Source organism: Cannabis sativa, chromosome 6, assembly GCF_029168945.1.
Source record: "Cannabis sativa cultivar Pink pepper isolate KNU-18-1 chromosome 6, ASM2916894v1, whole genome shotgun sequence".
Classification (NCBI taxonomy): domain Eukaryota; kingdom Viridiplantae; phylum Streptophyta; class Magnoliopsida; order Rosales; family Cannabaceae; genus Cannabis; species Cannabis sativa.
Window position 1 is genome coordinate 73,376,346 of NC_083606.1, and position 16,657 is coordinate 73,393,002.

General features: G+C 30.0%; 2 protein-coding genes across 2 annotated transcripts; one reads left to right on the plus strand and one right to left on the minus strand.

Moving 5' to 3' along the window:
• The first annotated feature begins 1,539 nt into the window (after positions 1 to 1,539).
• Positions 1,540 to 7,363, plus strand: LOC115725416 (protein-S-isoprenylcysteine O-methyltransferase A). Its single transcript, XM_030654931.2, has 3 exons — positions 1,540 to 1,675; positions 5,016 to 5,098; positions 6,404 to 7,363. Exon 3 carries the CDS (start codon positions 6,586 to 6,588, stop codon positions 7,180 to 7,182), a length of 597 nt encoding a protein of 198 aa, XP_030510791.2. The 5' UTR covers positions 1,540 to 1,675; positions 5,016 to 5,098; positions 6,404 to 6,585; the 3' UTR covers positions 7,183 to 7,363.
• Positions 7,364 to 12,180: 4,817 nt separating this feature from the next.
• On the minus strand, positions 12,181 to 16,266 carry LOC115725409 (protein neprosin). The gene is made up of 7 exons (XM_030654926.2): positions 15,548 to 16,266; positions 14,882 to 14,968; positions 14,534 to 14,791; positions 14,118 to 14,282; positions 13,956 to 14,009; positions 13,713 to 13,859; positions 12,181 to 13,015 (listed from the first exon to the last, which is right to left on the minus strand). The coding sequence occupies exons 1-7, from the start codon at positions 15,716 to 15,718 to the stop codon at positions 12,638 to 12,640; spliced, it is 1,260 nt and encodes a 419-aa protein (XP_030510786.2). The 5' UTR covers positions 15,719 to 16,266; the 3' UTR covers positions 12,181 to 12,637.
• Between the last annotated feature and the right edge of the window lie 391 nt (positions 16,267 to 16,657).

Genomic DNA, 16,657 nt, shown 5'->3' on the forward strand with positions numbered 1-16,657 from the left:
AAATGTCAAATATATATGAACTTTCATTTTTTTTTGTCATTTTATTTCTCTCTTTATCTTTTTTCTTATTAATGTCACAAAGTGATAATTTAGTTGGTATTTATATTGCTATTAGACATCATAAGGTGCTCAACATTATTGATGTAGCGTATTGTAAGCAGTTAGCGATCTTCTATGTTATTTCTTAATCATGATGGGGAGCCGAGATCGATACCACAGAAGAAAAAAAAAAGAAGATCGCTATTATTAATTGGTTATAGTTTTTCGATGATTCTTAGTTACCTGCAGAGTGTCATCTATTGAACCTTGTCAAATTAAAATGAGTTTTTCTTATTTTTTTCTTTTTCGTATGTAATTAATAGTTTGATGGTATTTTTATTTTGAATTTTCATATTTTAAATAATAAATGTCTGTTATTCTTCTCATCGTAAATGTTTTTTATTTTTTCATATTTTATGGAAAGATGTTATTTTGTTTAGGGTAAATTGTGGCATAAATACTTAATTGTTTAGATTTTAAATATTTAAATATTTTATTTTTATTTTTGGAGATAATAATATTTAATGTTACAATTCTCTAACACTGTCACTACCATTTCCGTTAATTCATGAATATGGACACGTAGATGGTCCAAATGCATTATATTTTTTTTGTTTTAAAACTTAATATTCTTAATATCAGAAACTAAATGCTACATGTTTTCTTTTTAAAAAAAATCAGTTCTTATACACAATTTTCACATGGTATTAACATTTCAATTCAATAACCATGTTCCATATACTGTACTAATTTACTCAACTATAATAATTTAGTATTGGATCTCTCTCATTTTTTAAAAAAAAAATTAAAAAAATAAGAAAATAACATAAAACATATTGTGAATTAATAGTTCGAATTTTTGTAAAAAACAAACTTATATATTGTAAAAATAATTATTTTGAGTTATATGATGACTAAAGTTCTCAAAAAATTTAACAATATAGAGAAATTACATAAAATACCTAAAATCATACATTTTTATGATTTTTTTTCTTACACTTTTACAGACTAATGTTTTTTAAATGAAAATATTATCTTATTTATATTATAGCAACATTATATTATATTTTCACAACGTATAAACAGCAGTCTTTTTTATTACAACTTAAAAACAACAATTTGAAAAGAAAAGAAAAAAAAAATCCATAAATAAGTGAAAAGAACAGTATTATAATTTTATTGTGACGTAGAATTTTTTATAAAAATACTATCTTCTTATAAAATAAATGTAAAATAACAAAATAGAACAATTAAAATAGCAGTAAAATAATTAAAAAACAACCGTAGAACAACACTGAATACTTAATACAGTACACAGTATTTTTGAAAAAAAATTTGCGTCACAATAAAAAAAGTTAAAAAAATTCAGTATGTAGTGTAAAAATTCAATTTTGTTTTGCTGTTTTGGGTATTTCTGAAATAATCACAAAAGTAAAAAATTGAGCCCAAGAAACTGGCCCAAGCCCAAGCCCAAGTCCAGCCCAATAACTTGTCTCTTCTCCACCCTCATAGATCCCTCTCTCTCTCTCTCTCTCTCTCTCTCTCTCTGTTCTCTCTCGGCAACGGCGAGTCACCCACCACAGTACGCCGACGGCAGTGGAGCTCAGCTAATCTCAGTCTTAAGCATCATATTCAGGTCAGTATTATTTTCAACTTTGGACGAATCAGATTTCTCTTCTATTGTTTTGATTTGATTTCATATTTAGACTAGGCTCAAACTCCGATTGTTCAATGGTACTATCTATTAAATTCAAGATCAAACATTCATAATCATATGAAATGAAATGCATAACAATAAGTAATACATGTTATGTTAATGAGTGAGTCTTATTTGGGAATTTTAATATTGTACCTCAATTTGTTCACTACTTTCTATTCTGTAACCCATTCATAAATTAAAGAGAGAAAAAAATCATCTTTTAACTTTTTTCCAGTTGATTTCTTCTGTCTGTTGGAGAGTCACACCTTGATATAATATATAATATGTAGAAACTATATACATAGATAAGATTAAGATGCATGTGCTGCTCTTTTCACTGCCAATTAATTTTGAGATAAAAGCCTATATATCTTACACTTCTAACATTCATTATAAGAACACCCACCTAAGAGAGCCTTGAGCCATAGTCTCCAGAATTGTCATGTGTTGTGTTCCATAGTGGTTGCGTTTTATAACGTCCCTCGCTTTATGTCTGACTGTTTCCTAGATTGATGACTGACCCTACAAACTAAGACAAGTATTTTCAGCGTGCTTTGTCTTCACTCGCACACTTTTTGAGAAGACTTTTCAGGAGGTCATCCATCTTGAAATTATCCCAAGTCAAACACGCTTAACTATAGAATTCTTTTGTGATGAGCTACAAGAAAACAAAATGTACTTTGTTGATATATGTAGTACCAATCAATCCATTTAAGCTTTTTTCAACTGTGTAGTCTCATACTTACACAGTCTTAGAATCATCCCACTTGACCTTCCCCAGACAATGTGGGATTGTACAACTTAACCGGTATTTCCCCTTACGGATCGGGACTACTGGCTGTCACACATTTCAAGCATTCACTCTTTTAGGTGCTATAATTTAAGGAGTAGTAACCATTCCAGAAACAGGCAAAGAAAATTTTGGAACACCATCTCCTTGGGAATAACCATTTGTTTGTAGGAACTTGGTGATTTGCATTACTTGTAAAGAAAGAAGTAGTAATTCAAATTTTGTGCAGTGAACAAAATGAATATTGCAGTCACCAGTATCTAAAGACATTGCTTCTTTTTTTTTTTTTTGGAGATAAGCAAAGACATTGCTTCTAATGAAGTATAGTTGTGTGCATATTATGTTGTTTTGCTTTAGTGAAATTAACAAGTCCTTGCTTGAACAATCCAAGTTAGATATGCAAATGGTAAGATATATACAAGACCTTGGCTCTTCCAGTTTTCTTTCTCTATCATTTGACATTCAATTGAATTGTTCATGTCTGTAAAGTCTATATAAGAATCCATTTTATTTGCTGCCAAAATTAACTAGTGTTTCATCATGCCAAAGTTCGAGTATTTAGAATAACAGAGATTATAGAGAACAGTGATTTATATGGATAAAAATGGCAAAATGCCTTTGTATTGAATACTCAGGATTTCGAGAGTCTGGTTCTCAAAGATTCACCCGCTACACTTTATTCCAATCTAACCAAGTGCACTGAAGCCAGCCACACTCTAACAAAACCCACATAACAACTTACTTTACTGCCGGCTCACTAATTAATCCCCTACAGTACTGACCACAGCCCCTTTCCTAGACCTACGGGCGTATACAAAGGGGATATAGTCTATCAAATATCAAACTTGCACAATACCAAACTTCTCTTGTTCACACACCACCCATTGCATTGGCTCACTTAGATCACCTTACAATGTGATGAACATACTCTTAAGAGTTAACTGAAAACTATCTTTCTATGTAATAAAAAAAGTTTGCTCAAGACTTGTGTAGATTACTCTTTCCATTTATAAATGTAGTCAATAATTATTGCAGAATATTCAAATAATATGTTCCTATATTAGCTTCTGAAGAAACTTAATATAAAGGGAAGCCTCTTTGGCTGTTAGTTTGAGTTCTTATTAGCTTACTCGTCTTGGGTTATACATTTCTACTATTAAAAGTGATGCAAAGTTCATAATTATTTATGATGTACTATCCTTATTTTTGATACTATATAACATATGATGTTCTAGCTATGAATAAACCATTCTAATAGTACTTTGAATGGCCTGGAAAAATATGAGACTATCAGGTTCAATTACCATTTGTGTCTAACCTTTATTTTCAATCCAACTCAATGCTTTTCTTAACTCGATCGCTTCAACTTTTGGATTCAGAAAAAGTGTTTTCCAACATCCTCCCATCATAATTTCAAGCAATTCAACTCACCCCAAATTTACCCTCACTCTCAAAAAATGGCAACATATACGTTTACCTTGATTATGTCATGTCAACATTTGGCTTGTTCAACTGCTCACTCTTGTCGACCTCAACCTGAGTCAATATCGACGACACCAAATAATGTACCCACCTATTCAACTGAGTGCATTATTCTGTTGCCAAGTTAGATCATTACAACCATGCCATAGAGCCCAACAAAGCATTCAAACAACTCCCAACTGGTCATTAGTTCCTATGTCAAAAGCTTGTTGCCATCCCTCTACGAACATAGGCCAATCGCCTGACAACATCGCCAATCCTCCCTTATACCATCATAGTTTAGCGAAAGCGCAAGTTAGAAAAATATGTGAACACCTTCCCTACTAGAGACTCCTCATTAACTAGCAAACTCCAACTTTACTTGCCAAGAAAAAACAAGGTTAAAATCCTTCATGTTGTGAAGCTCATACCTCCACTCACCTTATGCTTGCTCATGGAATAAATTAGTAGGCATTTACAACTAATAACAAGTTTACTTGCCAAAATGAAATCACCTTGTATTATGGCAAAATGATCATTGTATATTTATTGGCCTCTTGAATAATGTTGCACTGCACCCTTTGTGTTTTGGCAGCTTTAATTATAATTTATAAATTTTAGGGAAAAAAAGTTTGACCAAAATAGGCTTCAAGCTATTTCATTTGAGTTGAGATTAGCCATAAGTATAATTTAATTAATGTTGGTAATTTTTTCTTTTTAAAAGAACGAAACTATTTATTAATAGAGTGTTTATTATATGGTAATAATGTTAGATTGAGTTTTGTTTTGTGACACTTTTTTTTGTTGAAATCAAAATGAAAAGTCCAAGCCCAATCTTTCCTTTTCATCGTTCACTTTCTCTTCTATTCTATTCCCAATTGATTTCCTCCTTGCAGCAACTGAGTTTTGTCTCAATTTTCAATCTTGTTCTTTTTGAAACTGTTTGTTTCTCTCTTTGAGAAGCTACATTCAGCAATCTAGGGTGAGTTTCTTTCTTTTTTCTTAACAATTTCTTCTTTGTTTCAGGGATTACACAGATTCTCAAAATTGGATCTTGATGAAGACTTTGCTAGTGTGTTATGAACAAATATTGACAAGATTTGGCACTGGTATGTACATATGGGTATTTCAAAGTTTGATTTCTTCTTCTTTGCTAGTGAGTGGACTATTTATTATTATATTAGGATTGATATAAAATTCCATATACATTTGAATGTTAGTTTATGGGATATATCAGTAGTTTAGATTTATTTTAAGGTTTTATACCATTTAATTAGTCACTAGATTTTGAGAACAAAATTCATTGAGACTCATATTGGGACTAAGAATGGTTTGGTTTGTCTAAAAGGTCTTTCTTTTAAACTGCATAATCCATAATCCATTCTGTAGTCTCTATTCTGTTGTTGAAATGGTTCTGTTTTGATAGAATTAGGTTAAGCCTTGAGATTAGTCTCACTATAGGATTTCAGAGGCTGAGTTGTCCAGTTCTTAGTGGCTGTGATAATTGTTTAATTGTGTCTAATTATATGTTGGCTAGTTAAGATTCTTTGTTAGTTTAGAACAAAATTCATCGGAATTTGGGATTCATTGTTAAGTTAGAATTGAGGATACCTCCCCATATGAAGTTTCTTTGATGCTACTACATTGGGACTAAGAATGGTTTGGTTTCTCTAAATGATTTTGTTTTGATAGAATTTGAGGATTTTGGAGGCTGAGTTGTCCAGTTCTTAGTGGCTGTGATTATTGTTAAAGGGGAAATTTACATGGTATACTAACTTTTGCTATTTTCTTACAAAAATACTGTCAGGCGGTATTTTTTACATTTTTACTATGTTTTTTTATAAGTTTCATACTGCAGTATACTGTGTTAAGTTTCACTGGTGTTCTACTGGTGTTTTACTAGTGTTCTACTGTTGTTTTGAGTTATACTGCTTTGTGTTTTACTGGTGTTTTATAAAAATACAGTATTTTTGAAAAAATTTCCGTGTGACAGTATTTTTGTAAAAGTTAACCAAAATTCCAGTATTTTTGTAGGTTTCCCTTGTTAAAGTGTGTCTAATACTCAGATTGCTATTGGTTGGCTAGTACGGAATCTTTGTTAGTCTTGCCTATAAATTCTAAGATGGAGTCATATGAGAGCATGTTGAATTTTGTCTGAACTATTTTAGAATAAAAGATTGCTCTAAGAAGATACCGAACTATCTCGAAAAGTTTGGAAATTGCAATTCTTTCAAGATTTGGATTGGAACAATAGTGTATCAAATTCCTAGTCTGAAAAGATACATGCCTTGATCATACTCAGAACCCACTAAATCATTTTCCTTTCTTTGTTTCTTTCTTTCAAGTTTTCTATGTAAATTATAAGCTATATGTTTTACTATTCTCCTTCCAATACCTTTTTTTTTTATATGCAGAAATGAAACATTTTTGGAGTTGTGTTTAGGAGACATACACAAATTTCTACCCTAAACCCAAAGAAATAATATAGTGCTTTCTTTAGTTCTTTACCGAGACGAAAACTGAGAAAATAGGTTTCACCGAAACGCTGCAGCATTTGAGACAATTGGATTCTGTTCAACTCATATTATCATTGAAAATGGCACAAGTTTTCAGTTCTACAGCTATAACACAGTTGTCTCAGATGTTTTTTGTAGCAGTAATATTCTTTCATACTTCTGAGTACCTATTAGCAGTTGCCTTTCATGGTAGACCGAATGTTACACTCGGATCTCTTCTCATAAGCAAAGGCTACATTTTCGCGATGGTTTTCTCGATGTTGGAGTATGTTGTTGAGATCCTTTTAGTCCCCGAGCTGAAGGAACATTGGTGGATTTGCTACACTGGGCTCGTCATGGTTGTTATAGGAGAAATCATACGTAAAATGGCGATCATAACAGCTGGTTATGCCTTCACACATCTTATCAGGACTAATCGTGACGAGCATCACGAACTAATTACACACGGAGTCTACAGATTTGTTCGTCATCCAGGATACACCGGTTTTCTTATTTGGTCAGTTGGTACTCAAATAATGCTTTGTAATCCTTTGTCGACGATTGGATTTGCAATTGTTGTTTGGCGATTCTTTTATCGACGGATTCCATACGAAGAGTATTTCTTGAGACGGTTCTTTGGCTCGCAGTATGATGATTATGCTCGACGAGTTTGTTCAGGAGTGCCATTTGTAAAGTGATTTTCAATGAGAATTTATGCATAGCTGAGTTGAAAGAGCTAAAACTTCTTACTTTGTTAAGAAATGCCAAACTTAATGAAGTTTATTAACATAAGTTGGTAGAAATGGTATTATGTTTCATCACTCCAATTGCTTCAAAAACAAAATATATTAATTCAAGTAAAATCTTATTTTTTCTCAAGTTAGAATATTTAGAGGTCATATTTATTTTTTTTAGAGTTAAACGCCATTAATTACAAGTTGTTAATGTAATGAGATTTAAATATTTTATGAATGGTTACTATGAATCCACATGGTAAATGAAATTAATAATCTACTTTTTGGGATAAGTTGAGAAATACCTCTTTTTTGTATTAATTAATCAAAAATACCTTCATATTTTATACAATTAAAATCTACCCACTTTTATGAGTTAATTATCTAATATATCCTTACCTTTCACTTAAGTGTAATACATAATTTATATTTATGTAAAGAGTATAATAGGCACATCATCTATAAAAATGGGTATATCTTAAAGAATATGGAAATAAAGGTAAAAATTAAAACAAATAAAGTAAAGTGGGTATACAATGCAATTTTCTTCTACTTTTTCGAAGCTTATGAAGAAGAGTCCGTAGAAAATCTTAGAGTGTTTTAGAATAGACACTTATTGATTTACTGATTATTATTATTTGTGACTCGATTCTGATCGAGTAAAGATATAATAATTACCATTATTGAAAATGAATAATTTAAAAACAACGAATAAATAAATTTATTTCATAGTTTTGATTATAATTCTTTTTATAAGAGTTAAGTTGCAAAAATTGTACAATATGAGCAATGTGGTACTACTAATCCAAGTTTAGGTTTAGAGAAATGCTAAAAGGCACTAGTGGTGTTTAGTACCCTCCTACATATTACTATTGCTATTGATGTAATTAAGTATGAGGTCCCATATATTTTAATGTAATAACTTTTAAAAGGTATCGCTAGCCAATCACAAAATGACACGTCTAGAAAGTATTAGGCACCAATAGTACTTAATAGCAATGCTCTTAAATTTAAAATGAAAGATAATTTTACTAATTTCCAAATTACCTATGAATACTTATTACATGATGTTTGGTTTTTTCTTATTGAAATTATATCTACAATTATTTGCATAACAATAGCTCATTAATCACTTTGTCTTTTTCTTTCTCTCTCATTAAATAATAATAATAATAAAAAGAGTATTGTTATTAGGCACTAATGGTGTCTAGCACATTCTAAACATGTCGCGTTGCGATTCGTTAGCGATACTCCTTAGAAACTATTATATTAAATTATATGAGACCCGATACTTAGTGGGACTAATATCAATATTGACACATAGGAGAGTGCTAAACACCACTGGTACTCTTTAGCATTTCTCTAAGAAAAAATTAATGAACACATCAATTTTTTTTAATAAAAATGTCTTTAGTACATACATTTGTTAAGTTACATATTTAGATTTGAACTTATGACCCCCACATGCGCACCTCACTAATACTTTCTACGATCACTTTGATCTAGTCTCAACTGGTTTAATGAACACATAAATTAGATTTATTTTTTAGTTTTTTTTATTATTATTCTTTTGTTAAATTTTCTTTAATATAAAGATCTCCTTTTCTTCCTTTGTAAATGTCTCTCGTAGGGGTGTTCATCCGATCCAATCTGTACTTTTTTGGTCAAACAACATCCAATCCGCACTAAGTGCGGATTTCATATTTTGGATCCAATCCGATCCGCATAAGAGTTTAAATCCAATCCAATCCAATCCGCAATAGTGCGGATTGGATCGGTTACTTTTTTAATAATAAAGTATTTAATATTTCATAGAAAAAAATTAAAAAAAGACTATTGTTTCTTAATCTCCAATACTAATCTATTTCCATCTTTATTTATATAAATTAAACCAATATACATATATATCAATATATATATACTTATCTTTAGATTTACACTAAAATATATAACTATCTAATTACTAAAATAAATAAGCTAGTATATATATATTTAAACTTTATGTGTATGTGTATATGTGAATAAGAATTATTTTTCTTGTGTTTTTTATTACAAAATAAATAAAATGCACCAACTCAATATATTACTAAAAAAGATTAAGAAATTAGAAGCTTGTGTCTTTTTTTAATTAATATATATTACATATTATAATTTTTTAAAAATATATATTTAAGTGCGGATTGGATTTGATCGGTTACTTTTTGAGGTCAAACAACATTTAATCCGCACAAGTGCGGATTTTAGATTTTTCAATCCAATCCAATCCGCACAAGTGCGGATATCCACATTTTGCAAATTGGATCGTGCGGATTGGATTGGATCAGATACTTTGTGAACACTCCTAGTCTCTTGTTTTTTCAGAGCAAATAATTATTTTGTGTGGCTTGCAAAAATTGCTCCTATATATGTATAGTATTGATTTGTTTGTATCACTCACTGACATAGGGATATGGGATTTTGGCTTAAACATTAAAAAGTAACCGTTGTGATTTCAAAATCCTAAGCAAAAAGTAAGACATGATTCATAGAATAGGTAATATTTATTTTCCAAAAATTAGTACTAGTTTTTTTTCATTTATAAAACTTTTTTAAATAATTAAATCTTAATGGTTCAATTCCCTTTTTTTAGGGGCAAACAAACAATTTTTTCAATACTTATAGAATCTATCCTATGCTTATTTTTTAATTTGAGTAAATAGTATGCTATGTTGTAAATGTAAACTAGATTTCTCCTAATAAAAGTCAACAATGTGATCACATCTTGTTGTTCCAATTTTGATTTTTTATCTTCAAAACATTGCTCTTCTTCATCACAATTTGAAAAGGAAAGCCCATTATAAAATGGCTTATTTTCCTATTTAAAATCTTGAATAATAAAAAGGGCAAAATTGCTTCTAGTACACCACAATATATATTTTTCTAGAAAGAAAAAAAATCAAAATAAATGGTAATAAAAAATAATAAATAAAAATACAATATCTATAATTAATATTTATAAATTCCTAAACATTTACATGATTATAACAATTATTTATAAATTTGTGACAAAGGTTTACTAATCTATAAATGTTACTTATATAAAATATATATATTTACTTCAATTTTATTACTCCACTTTTACTCTTTTGTATTTACATAATTTCCAAATTTTTTTATGTATTTTTCGGGTTTCCCTTCACATAAAACATTTGAAAGAACTTATATTTTTCTTTTTAAAAAATAAATAAAAATTCAACACTTTGTAAATAATTAATAATTTTTTACAATAATTATTAAATTAAAATATGTAAAACTCGATACTTAATTCCATTAATAACAGTATACTAATTTATAATAGTCTTAAACATTAGTAGTACCCTTAAGCATTTCTCCAAAAAGAAATACACAAAACCAAATGCAATCAAGTTACAATAGAAAGGTATGGAAAAAAGTCTAATTGATTAGCACTCTCCATAACACCAAACTCTTTTATAGTGTTTTATGTTAGTTGGCAAAAACATTTCTTTCTTTCTTTTTCTAAGAGTAGTTAGTTGATTGAAAATAACATTGGAATTGCACATACAAAAAGGAAATTTCCTATTTATACAAAAGAAAAGTTCTTTCCATGAAATGAATTTCACTTTTGAAAAAAAAAAAAACCCTTTTGATTGAAGCTCAAAGGAATCAATCTATCTACCAAAAAAAAAAGTATGGAACAAAAATGTCCTTAACAAACAATTGTATCTAATCTAATGGATCTCAAAAAAGACATTATTATGTTTTAAGTGCTTGAATTGTGGGTCAGTGGGAAGTGGGAACTTCATCAAAGTGCTTTGTTTCTTTTTAATTTTTATTATTTATATAATTTTTTAAATTTATATTTTTATTTAAAAAAATACTAAAAGATATTACTGGTACTTAACAAATTTATCAGTATTATACTGTTATTGGAGTAATTAAGTATTGAGTCTCATATAACTTAAGAAAATAACTTTTAAAGAATATTGCTAACAAATCGTAAGACACCACTTACAGAAGGTATTGGACACCATTAGTGCCTAATAATCAATTCTTTATTTATTATTGATATGCTTTTGTTGGGGGGCAAGTTGAAAAATTAGGGAAAGGGAATGAATAGAATACATTGAGATTGTAAAGCTTTGTCAGCCACTTCCACCAAAAAAAAGGAAAATCTTAATCTAATCTCATCTAGACAACTTTTTGGATAGCATATTCTCTTTTCAAGCCTTTTATATATTTATTTATATAATTATGTGGAATTTTAGCATAAATAGTTTTAGAATTTTTAATTTGATTGGTTGTAATGAAAAGACTACACTAGAAATGAGAATGGAATAAAGATTAATATAATTAAAAAAAAATGCAAAATTATTTTGTATTAGAATAATTTTTGTCTCAAAAATTATATTTATGAAAACAAGAGTCATTCTATTAAATTAAAATGGTAAGGAAAAAATAGACATTTTAATGTTTTAGGTTGTTTGGTGGAATTTCAATTACCTTAATAATTATTATTAACTTTTGTTAAATGAAATTATTTTTTATCTTTAGCTTGAAATAATAGTATTAACAAGAAGACTAAATTTTTTTCAAACTAAATTACAACTTGATTACCCAAAGAATAAAAACTAAAAAAAATAATTACTTCATATACTTACTATTTTTTAATCTTTTTTTCTTCTTCAAATTTATGGTTTAAGTTACTCCAATAAATTTTAATTTTAATTACAATTTAAGTTGCAATGTAAATTTATGTAAAAACACACAAAAAAAAAAAAAAAACATTATAATTAAAGTATAAAAATAATAAAAAACCCCAATAAAAATTATGAACTTAGTTAAGGTTTAATGTCCTAAGAACTTGATTTAATGTACTTTAACTCAAAGTTAAATAAACCCAATGTTGGATCAATAGAACTCATTATATAAAAACAAGGATGAAGCCAAGAGAGAGAGAACTCATTCATTAATTCATTCATATTCATTTCATTAAAATTAACAAAGCCACTCCCAAGATAGGAGCACACAAAAAATAGAATACAAAGGTAGAAAAAGAGAGAAGACTAGACAAGACAACACTATAGTAATATTAAAAAGGCCTGTTTCTTTTAAGCTTTTCAGAAACTTTGGCCATAATCTCTAGTCCTCACACCCCACCACCACCACCACCACCACCACCACCCACTTACATGGAAGAGAATCTTTTAGTAGTAAAAAGAGAAAAAAGAAAGAAAAATAAAAGAGTCAAAAAACTTGCCAAAACTACAGAAAAAGGGGGGGTCACATGTTGGTTGTTAAGAAGAAAAAAAAGGGTATACAAAAGAGGAAGAAGAAGAAGAAGAAGAAGAAAACTACTTAAGAGAGGTTGGTTTTGAATGATACATTATGGTAAAAGAAAAGGGTAAAATGGTAATTTTGTTTAAGGGCAATTGGGATTTCTACCAGGACCACCATAGTAAAAGAAATGACCCCAATCACCATTACTACCAGTTTGAACATCATAACAGTTTGATTTTTCAGTGAAGGTACCAATGCTTTTAGGTGCTTTGAGATTGTTTGATTCATCCACAACTTGAATGTTTCTAAAGTAACTTGCTTTACCAAAACCTTCTTCAGGAAAATGACCACTTCCCATTTGTGTTGATGTGTGTTGACCATCTGGTTCTGAGTTCACAACCTCACCTCCCCATTCAATCATGGAAGCACTATCAGCTAAGTATGAGAACAAGAATGATGGCCAATAACCCAATACATAGTCATTCCCAAATTGCATCCACCAATGCCCTTCTTTTGGATCCTATCATTTCAAAAGTCAAAACAAACAAAAAAAAAGTCAACATTTTTAGGCACACAACAAAACACTGATTAAGACTCGGAGCGCTGTACATGGGGTTTTGGTAATTGGATAAATACCGTATTTGGTGTAATTAAATTTATTTAACCTTAAAGTCAACACTTAGCGCAGCTACCAAGCTGCGCTAAGTGTAACCATTGAGTGTGTGTATTTTGTCCTACATCGCTCATGTAAGTGTTGTATGTGGGGTTTCGGTAATTGGGTAAATACCGTGTTTGGTGTAATTAAATTTATCTTAAAAGGTGTGTTTTTACCACCCTTTATTGTTGCCTAGATTAAGGTAAAAAAAAATATCACAAGATTATTGAGACATGATGTTTTGATTAAAGAGTGATCCAAAAGATTCTCATCATGTGTTTATTTCCTTTTTTTTGTTCATATGAAAAAGAAGAATAATAGCCCTTGATGTGGATTTTAGCCAACAATAGGTTTTGGGGTTTTAAATCTCTATCTTTCTTGTATTTTAATCCAATGAGAAACAAACTTTAAAGAGTAGACAATTTTTATTGATTCCAACCCACATGACTCTTTCTTGGCAGTATCAACTTTTTGGACTCTGTGGTCACCCCACACTTACTAAAATTTAATTATTTAATAATAATCAATAATATTAAGAAAAGAAAAAAGTTTTGGAATTTACCTTCCAAACAAGGATACTGATATCATATTGTGAATTTCTAAAGCCAGAAACAGGAGATATACTTGCACCCATTGCAATTTCACTATTGATTTGAATAAAGCCAGAACACAAGAGATTATAGCACCCTGTGGCTTGATATGCATCACTCTGTGAATTGAAAAAACAAATAAAGATTCAAACTTTATGGACAAAGGAATGAGAACAAATGAAACTAACAAAAGGGGGTTAGAAGAAGAAGCTTACAGTCCAGTAGGTGAAAAGTCTTGTGTTGTTATCACCATATAGATCTGGGCTGACCTGTTGTTTGTGTATTGATTGTGTCATCAAAATTGAATTTAGTCAAATAAAAAACACTTCTTTTTTAACTTTCAATTTTGGTTACTTAAAAGCTAGTTAAGTTAGTACCTGCCAACCAGCTTCAATGCTGTTAAGATCTTCACCAAAAGATCCACCAAGAATCCATAGCTGAGACAAACTAAACTCATTTGGTTGTTGAATCTTAGGTTCCCATACATTTATGGTTGCTTTTGCTCCAAAGTACTTGTCCCCTTCTACATAAGCTATTGCATGCTGATTCAAACCAGATAAAAAAACACAAATATCAGAACCACAATGAGATAAATAATAATCGAAAAATCTTTAGTACACCCTCTAAAATGAGCTTTTTAGTCTAATTTTTCAATTGAGTTAAAAAAAACTTTACTAAATACCAAAATAGATAGAAGTCTACCAAAATAAACTTATAGACTTACCCAATAATGATAATAATAATAAAGAACAAGAATTAAAGATTGTATTTTTATTAATGTTATAATTATTACCTGATGACCACTCTCATTGACAAGATCAGGATCTGCAGACCTTGGCTTAGGAATAGATCTATGCTTCTTCTTACCATATCTTTTAACTGAACTTGCTCTCAAAACATCATCTTTTTTAGTTCTTCTCACAGGAATAGTATCTTCAGGACATTTACCATTCACATGCCATAACTGAGTCATTGGGTTTGTCTTTTCCTTAGCCTTTTCAGAGACCTTATTGTCTTGGAATAGTCCTTCTGGATGGTAACTTGGCCTAGTCTGAAAATTCAACCAAACCCCATTTGAATAAAAATGAAAAAATTATGGAAAAAAATTAAAAAAAAAAAAAAGATAGGAGAGTTTGTGAACCTGAATCTTGTGGTCTTTGAGAAAAGGATGATCAAAAGCAGGCTGGTGAGAGATATGAACACAGTCTATTATGTCTCCATCTGGGCTCTGCACTTACCATTAAAGTTAAATAAAGTTAAGATTTTTAGTACAAAAACAGTCATTAGTTTACATTTGAGAAAATGGGTTATTATCAAGTACATTGAAAAAACAGATTTTTATTTTCATAAGGAGAAATGCTTGACTCAAAAACTAGTAGCATTAAATTTTATAGCTTAGGAAGTAAGAAAATTTATTGAGGAACTCTCTCATTAAAGCTTTCTGTACTCAAAAGAAATTATTGAAGAGAGAGAGAGAGAGAAGAAGAACAATGAAATTGACCAAGAAGAAAAAATGGTGGAAACATAGGATGAAAGCTAAAGAAGACTCATTTGAGCAAATAACCCCATTTGGGTACTGAAAAAACCCAACTTGTAACATTCAAATCTAAACAAAAAATTTACCAAATGGGGTTAATTCCTATCATCATTATTCCAACCTCATTTTCCCACCACTTTCCCAGAAACCAAACACAAGAGGAGGTGGTGGGAAAAGGTAGTATTATGGAGCATCACGAGAAAGTTAAATGAGTAAAAAGTAAAGGTGAGAAAAAGAGAGATAGAGAGAGAGAGAGTGAAAGTGGGGGACCTCAATGCTTTTCACGGCAGGCTTGTTCAACCGATTGAGGTGTTTCTGAACCTCAAGCTTCTGTCTTGATGGATTTAACCGAGCAGCAAAGGAAGAAGAAGAGAAAGAAACCAAACCCCATATACATATAACCACCATTAAACTTCTCATCTTTCTACTCAAAACTCCCATCTTTTCAAAAACCCACCAAGGAAAAATGACTCTCAAAGCCAAAAGATCAAAACAAGAAGAAGAAGAAGAAGAAGAAGATTAGCTTAGCTTAGCTCACTCTCTACTACCCAAGTTGAAAAACTTGAAGCTCAAACCACATTCATCACCATTCTCTCTCTCTCTCTCTCTCTCTCTCTTCTCTTCTCTTACTCGAGAGAAAGGGTCAAAGTTATGAACTTTGGTGTAAAGATTGGATTTTTTTAGCTCTGGTTTCACAAAATTCCAATAAAACTGCCTCAATGCTCACTCACCCACACACCCCACTTTCTCTCACTCTAAAATCTAAATAAAATTTGTCAAAATTTATATATATTTTATCTCTCTTTTCACATTAAATCCTTTATACTCTCTCTCTCTCTCTTTCTTGTCATTTTCCATCTACTTTTGTTAAACACCCACCTCTCATTCTCTCTCTCTCTCTCTCTCTAAAAATGGGATTTTTATTACACACGAAGGGTATAAAGGGAAAAAGAGAATGAAAAGAAGAGAAAGAAAAACATTTGCAATGTTTCCATAACACCTTCACTTGTCGTTTTCTAAGTGTGTCGTTTTTTCATTTTTTCCAATTTTGCCCTTCATTATATAAAATGCCACCATTCTCTTTGTTTTACCATTTTACCCCTATCTTCCATTAGAATTTCAGATTTGCCCCCTTCGTCTTTTTTTTTTCTCTTACAATTTTAATTATAAACTAATTATGCTTAAATTGGTAGTAACTAACTATATGATGTTATGAATAATTAGTATTTTTTATAATAATTAATAAATTAAAATATTTTATTATAATTATAATAATATGACATTTTATAATAATAATGAACTAGATAAATACAATAAACATTTCAATTACTTTAGTATGAGAAAAGAAAGTTCTTAATTAATTTAAAGAGTATGCAATAA

Bases quoted from the DNA above. Each gene is read 5' to 3' on its own strand.
- LOC115725416 (XM_030654931.2), top strand. From the start codon at position 6,586: ATGGCACAAGTTTTCAGTTCTACAGCTATAACACAGTTGTCTCAGATG.
- LOC115725409 (XM_030654926.2), bottom strand. From the start codon at position 15,718: ATGGGAGTTTTGAGTAGAAAGATGAGAAGTTTAATGGTGGTTATATGT. The intron at 14,283-14,533 runs GTAATAATTATA...GGTTTGAATCAG, and splicing joins TCAATGAGAGTGGTCATCAG to CATGCAATAGCTTATGTAGA. The intron at 13,016-13,712 runs GTAAATTCCAAA...TTGAAATGATAG, and splicing joins TCAGTATCCTTGTTTGGAAG to GATCCAAAAGAAGGGCATTG.